At 40.9% G+C, this 12,676-nt stretch overlaps 1 protein-coding gene across 1 annotated transcript; it reads right to left on the reverse strand.

Moving 5' to 3' along the window:
* Positions 1-259: 259 nt before the first annotated feature.
* Positions 260-10,350, reverse strand: SUMO1 (small ubiquitin like modifier 1). The gene is made up of 5 exons (XM_086897300.1): positions 10,104-10,350; positions 4,992-5,066; positions 3,703-3,780; positions 2,006-2,077; positions 260-1,125 (listed from the first exon to the last, which is right to left on the reverse strand). The coding sequence occupies exons 1-5, from the start codon at positions 10,113-10,115 to the stop codon at positions 1,057-1,059; spliced, it is 306 nt and encodes a 101-aa protein (XP_086753426.1). The 5' UTR covers positions 10,116-10,350; the 3' UTR covers positions 260-1,056.
* Between the last annotated feature and the right edge of the window lie 2,326 nt (positions 10,351-12,676).

Raw genomic sequence — 12,676 nt, forward strand, 5'->3', positions numbered from 1 at the left:
ATGAAGTGAAGATTTATGTAACTGTATGTGACTATTCACTTCAAGAAAAGAAACAGCTAGTAGTCTCTAAGACTCACCTGCAAAACAAGCAAATCAAGTATTTTCCTAGGGCAAGTAGAAAAAAAAAAAATATGAGGTATATTTACAGAGCACATTTTTTTTTCTGGCTTCAACTTATAGTCACTGGAAAAGCATACCCTAATTATAACTTCTAATTGTTTTGCTCATTTCCAAACATTTGAAAAGAAAATACAAGTTGTTTATAAAATTGGTTTTCTTGTTTATTTTAAATGAAGCTGGTACAGACAATGTCCATTCAAAACCCACGTCCCAGGCCAAAAGGTACAAACAAGAGTGTCAAAGTAACACCAGTTGGCTGCTGTGAACATTCTTGCATGGATACCTGTACGTACTAATTGCTATATGAGGTTAAAATGCTTCTGGGCTCTTCCGGTAATATTTAAAAATCATTAGGGTTTTCAATTTCACGTCTTCAGCAAAGCCATCTCTGGAGCAAGGAACGGATGACAACAGTTCTAGCTTTTCCATTTCCATCTCGGCAATCTTCATTGGGCCATCAGCACAATTTAAGCAAAATAGCTCTGAGTTATGGATACACACAACTTCTCCACAGTTTAGTTCTCTGAAAAACTTCATCTCGCACTGAAAGTTATAGTCCAGGAGTGAGACAGTCACACATCAAAACTTCAGGGCAGATATGGAAGTCGTTAAGAACACTCGCCCACCTGGCAGATCTTACAGCCTTCGTGCCTGAAATGCACGAACCCAGTGAACATACAAATGCATGTGAGTACATGTATTCCTAAAGGGGAGGGCAGAAGGGAAGAGGGGAGCAAGGTTGCAGTTGGATCACAGAAGTTCAGCACAATGAAAACAGAAACAATAGTGTATAATGAGCACGAGAATTCAAAATACCAGACGCTTGAAAGTAAACTCCCAGAGATGGGGTGCCAGTTTCAGTGTTGAACACCACATTACAAAAGAACTATTATTTAAAAATAAAAAAGGATTAAGGGGGAAGAAAATCAGAAGGATCTAAACTGTTGAGTGACCCCCCGTCTGTTCCTGATAAACTTCAATCACATCTTCCTCCTCCATCCCCAGCTGTGAGAACAGAGAAAAAAAACAGCAAATAATTGTTATAAATATGGTGTGAGAAGAAATCAGAGCAGGTCCTAGACAAATTAGACAATGCTTTGTTCCTCTCTCCCATCATAATTCATCAAAGGGGTGAAGAAAGTTTCAGTCATTATCTCACTAGACAACATTCACAATTTTTAGTCCTTTTTCTTCAGACTTAGGTATTTGAGTCAAAGCAAAAGCCTTACAGCAAAGACCCACTTCTGCAGCAGTACACATCAGCCTGGAAGCTGCTGGCTCTACCTTTCTCTAAGCCCCTTGTTTAAGTGGAACAAGGACATCACCAACATCCTGTGATATAGTGAATATCACATAGTGATATTCATATTATCATAGTGAATAATATAGTCAATGCACTAGCTGTAGAGACATGTGAATTATATATACTATAGTGCACTACTAGCTCACAATACAGCTTAACACCTACACCTTGCAACTCAAAGCCTGTTTACAACTATTCTCTCACAGAGAGCAACTTGTTCAATTTCACAGTCAACAAGTTTGTTTGGTATTTTCAGAAGGTCATTATTATGAGTTTCTTCCTGCTTTTTCATAACAATTGGTGGAAGTCACTGGACAGAAGTAACTGTTTTCTGTTTATTTACACTTTGATCTACTAAATGTGAACTAAATACTTATTTATGACATACTGAAGTTCAAGGTTAACAATGGGAAGATTCCCTTGATGTTTTCCCCCCTCTCTAGTAAGCAGTGACTACACTCTCCTTTCTGAGGCATTACACATGGAGGTCCAAACAGGCTCTTTCCAAACTGCCCATCTGCCTTACAAAAAAATCCTAGTTAAGGAACTATAGTCAAACTATAATTCTAGAAAGAAACTCACCTCCTTGGGGGTATGATTATCAGTAATTCTCTGACCCTCGAAGAGAAACCTGAGTGAATTCATTGGAACACCCTAAAAAAATAAACAGATGTATAAGAAAAAAAACCCCAACTTACTGAATCTTGTACAGGTCTACAAGAAATAACATTTTAAATAAAAACAACACATGAAAGTCATAAAAGAGCATTAGTTCCTGTTACACAGGGAGCTCAGATATTCTGTTGCACTCATGTAGACTACAAAGAAGTGACTCAAAAAGATAGTGCCACAATGCATTTTTATTCCAGAGTCTCACTGGAGGTCTAGCTCAACAACTTGGAAGTTTCTTTAGCTTTTTAAACTTGTTTTTATTTATGAATTAAGTACTGACTATACCCTCTCTCCCAAGATATCATTGTACATATACTTTTCTGGACTGCATATCAGCCTTATTTAGAGATCCTAAGACAACAGGAGGAACATGATGTTTACTTCATGAACTCCTACTCTTGCTTTCCCAGTCTTCTATGGCTAGAGGAAGGAATTGCAACCTTTACCACTATAAATTCTACAAACGCTCAGCACTGGGAACAAGAAAGAGCAGAGCCGAGGGGGAGAAAAATGAACAGCACTCAAACAAGGAGAAACAAACATCCCAGAGGTGAACAGAGTTAAGTTAAAGTACGTCTGTTGCACAATGCGCCCATCTTCTGGCAGAATGTCATACTTCACATCACTAGATAAGGCAAACACCTCATCTTTTCCTTCTCTTTCAAGTTATGAGCAAAACAAACTCATGTGAAATATGACACAATTTCATCACTTAGCTCTCAAATACTGCATGCAAATAACTAGGAAGAAAATTTTTTCAGGTAAGGACAGATCTTCACACTGTTTCAACAATCCCTCTGGCCAATGTGGAAGAACTGTTCATAGTCCCTTTACCAGAGAAAGGCTACTTGACACAAAAAACTGTTTTGACTACTGCAAAGGAAATTACAGACCCTCCAGAATTCAGCTTGGGAAATACAGGTGTGTTCATTCAAGCAATTATCTCTTTAAGAAAGAATTCCACACATGGATGTTCATTAGTCAGTAAGACTGCTGCATGAATTATTCCAAGATTTTTTTTTATTTCAGGTTTTTAAAATTAATCATATTTTTAACCATTTGGATTTGTCTACAAATGTATCTGGTATTTGATCTCTTCTTTCCTCCTACTCCAGAAAGACAGCAAAAAAGAACACATTTTGCAAAAGAACACTTCAATGACAAGTTCAACTTGTCTCATAGTATTAGGAAAAAGCCCCCGAAGTATTATTACTTATGATTATATCTCCTGAAGTGAACTCCAACACATTTATCCAAGAAAAGGCCACATAAGGCATCTATCCCCAAAGCTGAGGGCAAACTAGGCCAGGGCTTCTGGAAATAGCAGCTGTGAATCCACAATATCTGCCACAGAATCTGGAAGTGAAGGTAAGTTTTTGTTCTGTAACAATTGTTATTATTTACCTACATGCACAAATAATATTGCAGACTTCTTCGCATATAACTTCACAGTTGTCTTACATAGGAATACTTTTACTTGTCAAAAGAAATTAGGAGATCCATTATATTTGTACCATCAGATATCTCAAAAGTCTATTTGAAAGTACAGTGAGAAAAGTGGTTTGGGGTTTTATTTTCTTTTTGAAAAATGTCATTGTTTCACAAACCTGTCTTTGACAGTATGATTCTTTGAGTTTCTTGAGGTGTGTTGTCATTTTCACCTTGAAGTGAATTTCACTGCTGTCCTAAGGACAGAAAAGAAAAAAATTTACTCTCCTTGTAGTAACTGCTAACTTTTTTATTTTTAACCATTCCATTAATAAAAAACTTACATAAAACTTACAAGAAATATGGCATGTCATATCGTGAAATATGGCATATCACCATGCATACCTTGGTGCATCATATCGTGAACCTCCAGGATGATTTATCAGTCACTAAACTCACTATGTACTTCCACAGGAAGTTCTTCTTAAAAAAACAGATGGCATAGTATAGCCTTAGGCTCAGCATGGAGGTTTTGTATTTAAAATTACTAAAACCCATACATGGTTCAGTCTGTGCTGCCATCTTTACCCAGATGATATACTTATGAAATACAAATATACATATGCAGGGGATTTCTGCTCTAAGATTCCTAAAGAGACAAGTTAAAGCTTGCACCTCAAAATACATACAAAACCTCGTTCAATTAGAGTAATTATCTAGAAGTTAGATGCAGGCAAACTTGGCAGCACAAGACTAACCTAAGGAGAAATCTCAGGTCTTATTATTCTATAGTCTTTCCCACCAGCCATAAAATACAAGTAGCTGCAACTGTCAAAATGGCTACAGATAAAACAGATTGCAAGAGGTTCTGTGCAAAAGACATGTGGGCCACTTTCAGCTTTTCAATGTGTTCTTGCAATTGCTGATTAGGCCATCAAGAGGCAAGGTAGTTTCTATTCGTCCTACTTGAAAGTCATCTGTCTCCACCCAGCTGCAGGAAACAATACAACTCAAACAATCTTAGTTAAGATTGTTAACCCCTGAGCTAGGGGTTCTTTGCACAGAAGATTCCAACATTCTCAACATTCACATTCCAACACAGACAGAATACAGACTTCTAATCCACCATTCATCTCATTGCTACATCTACCAACAGGGCAGCCAACAATCCTTTTCCTATCCCTGAAAAAGAAAGCTGATATCATGCCTAGGGTACTACACAAACTTTGAGGACCTGAATTTATCAAGTTTGCCACTTATTCATACCCTTGGATAAATTAATCCCTCAATGAATCAAAAAAAGCACACCAGAGTATACAAATACACATTTCTGGCAACTGAAAGTAGTTTATGGCAGGGGAGGATCACACTGAAGAACTGAAAGTATCAACTTGCATTTAGTCATTTCTACCATACATGAAGTCACACCTCCATCAAATGTCAACAAGCAATTATGTAAAAAACTCACCTGCCCAATGACTTTGAGTTTAATGTACTCCCCTTCTTTCTTATCTCCTAAGTCCTCAGCTGAAGGTTTTGCTTCCTGCAAGGAAAACAAAAAAAGCCTGATCAATTCAACACTTCATTACTTTCACTGGGCAGTATGGCAGCTGTCATCCTCTTTATTGGATGAAATCAGACTGCTCAAGATGTCTTCTCTCCTTTCTGTGTGTGTGTTCACAAAAATAACAGCAACATAGTATGAAACGTTGTCTGTCTACCTGTGAGAAGTTTAATTAATGAGAGGAAAGAAACAGCATAAAGAACATAAGAGATGAGAGAAGAATCATTTTGAAAGAGATGACATACAAAAATAAGAAGTGTGATTTTATACCTCTGATTCCTAGACAACAAACAAACTGCAAAAACCCCACAAGAAGCGTACTAAGAGGCTCAGAAAAGAAGGAACATTGTGAGGAGAGTAAACAGAAAGCACTTGTGACACCCTATCAACTTAAAGAGAGTGAACCATGCAAACATTTTTCAACCCATTGCATCAAAGGTAGTCCTTATTTTCAAAAGGCTGGTCAGCTACCTTCTTTTCTATGACAACAAAAGAGCTTCCTTCTACCACATTTGTTTGAAGACCACAATACTTCAAAGTTTTGAAAGGTGCAGTTCCAAGCACTACAGTGTTTTGATATCTTTCCAGGATAAGAATAAACTGTACAGACAAGTTTGATTCAACAACTTGAGCACTAAAGCTCATCAAAAGGGTTTAAGTGTTACACACTCTAAGACATTAATTAAGTACATCAGAGTTTTCATGTTACTGGTTGATAGATGAAACAAGTGAGAAATCAGGTACTATTAACCCCATTCCTTGCCTGTCACTACATATCCTGCATCAGGCTTTTAGCTATGTTCCACTGCAGGACAAAGGGGTTTTACAGACATCAGGTCTAGATAGTGCTCAGTGAAGAATTGTTTCATTCAGTAGTCATAACCACAGGTACCCTGCTGATCATGTTTGAAATCTTCCTTTTATATTTTACTGCTTAACATTGTAGACAAAATAAACAAAATATATACAGGTGCCTACCACAGGCTGCCATCCCAAAAGGGACTTTTTGCTAAATGTACAGAAATATCCTTTGTATTGTTGGACTTGAAATTTAGGCTCAAGTGCCAAAAACACACCAAATACTAACCTTCTCTTTATAGAGAAGTCCCTCCACATAGGTCTCTATCTTCAGATTAAAACCTTTTTAAGCTTTTTCCCCCCTTCTCCTTAAAGAAGTCAAACGCACACAACTTTGAACATTAAAAGATCATAAGAAAGGGCATAGGCCAAGTCAGCAAACATCCTTCCCATCTGTACAAATCTCAATCTGGAATAAAGAAAGAGAGGAAGTGTTCTTTCTATTAGTTTGACTCACTGCCTCAACCCAGATCAATTCAGTTTCTACAATGGAAAGAAGTATGAACTGGAGACTCCACCTGGTTTGAATACCTTTTATTTTTTTAATATTCATCCAGGCACAACCTAAACTGCAGGGTCTGATTCATCACCCTTCAAGCTCAAATCCAAAAACTCAGCCCAAGCTTTCAAGAAGCCTGACACACACAGGACTTAAAGCAAGTCACTTTATAAGCATGGAAGGAGCTCTTCATGGGTAACACAGTCAGATCCCCTGTGTTCCCCAATGAAGTTTTCTGTAACATATTTGAACTCTAAGCTTCTGGGACTACTTGCAGGAATATAAACACAGTGGTATTCACTCCTGACCAGAAAGAAAGAAAAATAAGAACCTGCAGCTTGTTCTGATAACTTACACAAACAGCAGTTTTAATGTCTTTATGCAGGATTACTAACCTCTAGGAATCAGAGCAAGATTCAGATCTCTACTGATCTGAAGTCTGTAACTTCAAAACTAGCTTCTGTTTCACTATTACTGAAATAATTTGTAAGAACACTCTGTCCCTTTGCATGACATTTAAGGTCAGTCGCTGTCTAAATTTACTTTACAAATTGCATAGCAGCATATTATCCCAGCAGTAGAGGTATTTGTAGTAGTTACATAGTTCTGTACATTGTAACACATCTAACTGATCTAACCTATTCAGGCTTCCAAACCAAATCATCCTGTCCAAGGTATTACTAATGATCATTGCTACTATGACAGTGCCTCTGGCCAATATGACTGATAAAATTATGATTCGTATTTGATTCCTATCCTCAAGGAAAGGGGACTAGTATTAAAAACAAATAGGGAAAGCAGCAAACAGTAGCATAAGCAGAGGGGATTGGAGTCTTTAAACCATAAAAAGGCTCGTTTAAAGTTCCACAACCTCTCACCCGCAAAATAAGAGGAAAGAAAACCGTAGCTTCAAAAAAAGAGAAATATTAAATCAAATAACAGAAGCCCCAATAATCAAAGCTTAGAAGTGGAGCAAAATATTTTACATCAGGATACAAGACCCAGCAAGTCTGAAAATGCTCTCTGCAGTTTGTCAGTGAGCTATACTGCCATTCAATGCCAAATGGTTAAGGTAACACAAGAAGACTTCAGAATAAAAAAAGGAAGGAGATCGCAAAGTTGTTAAAACTACTAGCATTCATTAACAAAATCCCGTATCAGCAAAGAGCAAGCAAGCCTCCAGACTTCTTGCACTGTGAAAAGTGTGAAAGGTGCTTTAGGATGCCCTAGGAAATAGGACATGAACACCATACAAAGAGAACAGAAATACCACAACACTCCCATTTCTAACTTTTCATTACAGGATTTAAAGGCTTCATTGCAGTTTTCCTAAAGAGCACAAAATAAGGGTCTTAGCACTGTCTCACACTTATATAATGACCCTAAAAAGCACACAAAATTTCTTGGATGAAACACACTGGGTTTGCTATTGCAACTAACAAAAATAAAACACACAAAACAAACACTGTGAGGCAACATACTGCAAGTTTCCTCCTCCAATTTTCAGAAGGGCTCAAACTTCAATGTCTAACTTAGAAAACTAAACCCCATACTCAGCATTTTAAAGAAAAATCAACAAAACCAAAATTACTAGAGGAACAGAGGTATAACATAGTTCCTAACAAAGCAAATAAATTCATTCATTTTTTACAGGAGTGGAAAACATAAATACAAACTACAGCATTCTTTATTAGCAGTACACGAACAGATAACATTAGAGTCAAATAAAGCAAAAACAGCCTAAGACACTTGAAAGGAGGGGAAATCAACCTGTGTTTTGCTTAGTTTTTGCTTAGATCCCACTAAGCAACCATGTTGGGTTTTTTTAAGTCTGCCTTTCTTTCAAGCATTTTTATTTATCATAAAAGTCAATTTCCCACTAATAATAAAGTAACCCCTTATTTTACTGGTGATAAATGACCCCCCCCTTAACTTAATCCCAGGGCCAGAAAGAACAATACTCTAAGCAACTCACAACTTTAGATAATCCAGTTATTCTTGTAAAATTGATAAACAGAGGAACGAAATTTATAGTGCTGCATAACCTTACATTATCCTTCCACTTAAACATCTGTTTAGCTCTTGTTGCAGAGCCCCCCAGAAATTAATGACACAACGCCTAACAGTATTTTGCTTATCTTTTAAAAATAAACAGCAGGCTCCTTACTCACAGACTTTTAAGATACCCAGGTTATCACATACATGGAATTTTACATACTTCAAGCAGTCCCAAAGACAAAATACACATGTGTTTTAGTAGAACCTGCCTGGAGAAGGATTTACCTCACTACTGAAAGCTGCTATTTGTTAAAACACGCCATGGTTCACATATGCAGACAGCTACAGAGCAGGTCACGTGAACATCTGTCTATAAAATCTAGTTCAGAAATTGTTGGTGGGTATTTTTTTTTCTTGTATTTTTTTTTAATGCAATCACTTTCACGTATTTTACTACAGGGGCAATGTGTCCTCCCGGGAGGCAGCAATCGCTGTGCTCCCAGCTGCCCCTCTCCCAGGCACTGAGAGGCAGCAGCACCATCGTCAGCTGCATTGTGCTGGAAAGTCGGGGGCGGGGAGGAAGACCACCAGCACACAGCGCTGGCTTCTTTTCACCGCTCATACTGCACCAAGGCTACTCCCCGAAGCAGGCACGGTATGCACTAAGCTGAGCCTTGTCCCTGGGGACTTTTAATTTCCTGGCTGGCACCAGTACTATTCTTCACAGCACTACAAGAAACATTTCTAGGCACCGACATTATCATGATGGTTGGACTTCGGGAAAAAACAAAGTTAGAAAACACTGCCTTATGACGACAATATAGAAAATAAAGCAAAACAGCGCACAAATTAAAACCGGAACGCTGTTTTAACTTTCCACCAGCAGGTCACATAGCCTAAAGCAATAGTTGTAAGCAAAGCACTGTTTGCATGCCAGGCCGAGCAACCCAGGAACTTGCGGTACAAGCACCTATTTAAGTCCCCGTCTCAGAAGACAGAAATGACAGGGATATAACGAGAATATTACTCGGAGCGAAGGCAGGACGGAGCCTTGATAAAGGACGGGGTGTTTAATACAGGCAAACAACGTTCAGCTGAGAAAAGAGGGGGAGAAAACCAAGCTTTCGCATCCCTAGGGCGAACAGAGGACCTGGCAAGCGTAGCCTAACCCGCACAAAGCCCGCTCCGGGGGAAAAGCATCCCACCACACACCCGGGAAATCGAAAAGGAAAGGAAACAACTGTTGTGCAACATGGCTCACCCCTCTCTGCACTCCCGGGTTTCCAGGGCCGGGGCTGCCCCGGCGGCGATCCCGCTTCGTCCGGACGCCGCCCCGGCCCCCGAGTATCCCTGCCTGGAGCTCGCCCGCCCTCCTCGCCAAACACCCCGAAGGAAGGGAGAAAAAGGATTAGAATGCGGGGGGAGAGGGCCCGTATCTGGCGGAGGTGGGAGATCGGCATCCACACACATCCACTCACACTGCCCTAGAGGAACAGTCCCCCCGGCGCCCTCCGAGCGGCCGCGACTCCGCTCGCCCCGGGCCGGGGCTGCCCCGCGGCCGCGGAGAGTGCGGGCGGGGGGGCGCAGGCGGCTCCTCCCGCGCCCCCGGGGCCGCCGCTCTCGCCGTGTAGTCCCCCCGCGGCCGGGACGGCTGCCCGTACCTGGTCAGACATGGCTCGGCCCCGTGTCGTGCGGCAGGCTCGGCTGGGCCGCTGCAGGCGCTCCGCTCCTTTCTCTGCCCGCAGCGCAAACACAGGGCCGCGGCACGGGCGGGATTTCCTGTGCGCCTGAGCTCACTTCCCACCCGGGCTCCGCCCGCGGCCGCTCCCGAACCTCGCACGGAGCTGCCGCGGCACCGGCTGCCAACAGGGCCGCGGAGGAATCGCCGTTAAAAGAAGCGGCGAACGTTGAGGGCACCGTGGCGACCGGAGCAGCTGGGGAGAGTCCGGCGGAGGCCACAGAGGTGATTAAGGGCCCGGAGCATCTCTCGTCATGAGGAGAGACTGCGGGAGCTGGGCCTGTTCAGTCTGGAGGAGATTGCGAGGGGATCTCATGAGTGCATATAAATACCTCAAAGGCGGTGCCAAGAGGATGGTGCCAGACACTTCTCAGTGGTGCTCGGTGACAGGAGGAGTGATGGCCATAAACTAAAACATAGTGAGTTCCAGCTCAGCTTGAGAAAGAACTGCTTTACGTTGAGGGTGGCCGAGCACTGGAACAGGCTGCCCAGAAAGTCACGGAGTCTCCCTCTCAACAACAATCAAACTCCACCTGTTCCTGTGGCACCTGCTCCAGCTGACCCTGATGTGGCAGGGGTCGGACTCGATGGTCTCCAGAGATCCCTTCCAACACTAACAATTCTGTGAAGTCATATAACCCTTCCCACAACAGCAGATCTTGGAGCAAAAGTCACTTTCCTTAGGCCTACCTCAAATACCTCGCCAAGGCTTCTTTACTAAGATAATATGTCACAACAGAACTCACTTTTCTTTTTAGGCACAGTTTGCATTTTTTTTAAAGTCATTGCAACCAGGCAAGCGATGGGATCAGAATGAATTAAGCAAATTTGTGCCCAGGCAGTTGCATTTGAACAAATTTGCAAAGATGTATCATTAAAACGGAACAGGTGCCCTGCTTTACATTGGCACAGCATGGCTATTCAGAGGCCTGCACAAGAAGCAACACCTACCTAAAAGGTTACATTTAGGTTGCAAGCTGTTTGGACTGTAGCATGGAGTCCCAACATCCCCTCTGCAACTACTCAGGCAAGTCCTGCATGGCATTGCTGCTGGCATAGGCATATCCTTAGCTCTAAGTGGCCAGCAAGTAATAAAAAACCCCACACGAGAACCATAAAATAACATGAACGTAAAAATCAATGAATCAACACAAATTAGCTCAGTTTAAATAGATTATTATCCTCATGCTACTAAACAGAGTTTTAGCTTTACCAGCTACCTTTGGGAAAAGGCAGAGTACATTCATTAGCTCTGGGCAGAGGGCATTCATTAACACAAACAGCTCAATGCTCTGTGTGCCATGTTCCCTTGTAATAACAGCAAAGACCAAAGCAGCTGCACTCTGTGCCTGCATTTCTGCATGTTGCTGAATGCCAAGTTACAAACACAGCTACACCAAGAGGTGCACTTTTACCAGCCAGTGGAACAATCAGTATTTAGACTCATGGGAATTAGTTTTAATCACAACTGTTAAAATAATTCAGAATTAACAAGGGAGGGAAAAAATAAATAAAGATAAACAAAACAAATGCTATACAAACTACAGAATGAAGATGATCTTTCTTAGGCAAGGCCAAGCAGGCAGAAAAGCCAAATATGTTCATGCTATGCCAAGCTCACAGTAAGAGTTCATTATGAGCTTAATAACACACACAAAGCAACAAAATAAGCCATGCAAGGGCTCCACAGCAACACACAATACTAACAGAATGGAAAATGACAAATATTCTATCCTGAACATTACCGCTTTTTATAAATGTTAATGGGGTTTTTAAAAATGGAGCCTTACAGTGCTAAGACCAAATTCTCAGACTCTGGCACAAACCAAATTTTTTTGTGTAATCCCATAATAAAAGCTAACACTCATGTGAGCCAGAATGCAGCTACCTATCCCCATACATGGCCATAAAAGTACAGGGTTAGAATGTGCTCATCAGCATACACACTAACAGTAACACCACCTTTCTTGACTCCCTTCTTGCTCCATCAGTTGTGGATGCTTCAAGACACAAGCCAGATTTGTACAGGATCTTCAAAGCTAATCTCTGCTGAGCCTGTGAAAATCACGAACATACAGCAGAAAAGCTCCTGCTTTTCTTTTTTGACAGCTCAAATTCAACGTAGAATGCACTGAAAGAGAAAACAACAAAAACTGGTTTAAAAATACCGAATACACTTACACAAGCTTCTTCCCACAAAACCCAGTCAGCTTTGCATTTACATGCACCACCAATGACACTTGCTCTAATAACCTCACTAATTCTCAGGTGCTTTATAATGTTTCTTATTTCCCTATCTGCACTTAATCTCAGTCACCTGAAGCAAATAAAGTTCACCTCTGTTGACTAATTTCTCTAAAGCTGCCCTATCGTTTAGGAGCCAATAGCTGTAACTGTTTTTCTCAAAGCTATTGGCCCACACATACAGTCTGTGCAAAGCTGCTTCAGTCCATCAGAAACAGATCTCTTAAAAAAGCAGACTTTAATTTAAGAGCA

Source organism: Cyanistes caeruleus, chromosome 7 (assembly GCF_971803275.1).
Source record: "Cyanistes caeruleus chromosome 7, bCyaCae1.hap1.1, whole genome shotgun sequence".
Taxonomy (NCBI): domain Eukaryota; kingdom Metazoa; phylum Chordata; class Aves; order Passeriformes; family Paridae; genus Cyanistes; species Cyanistes caeruleus.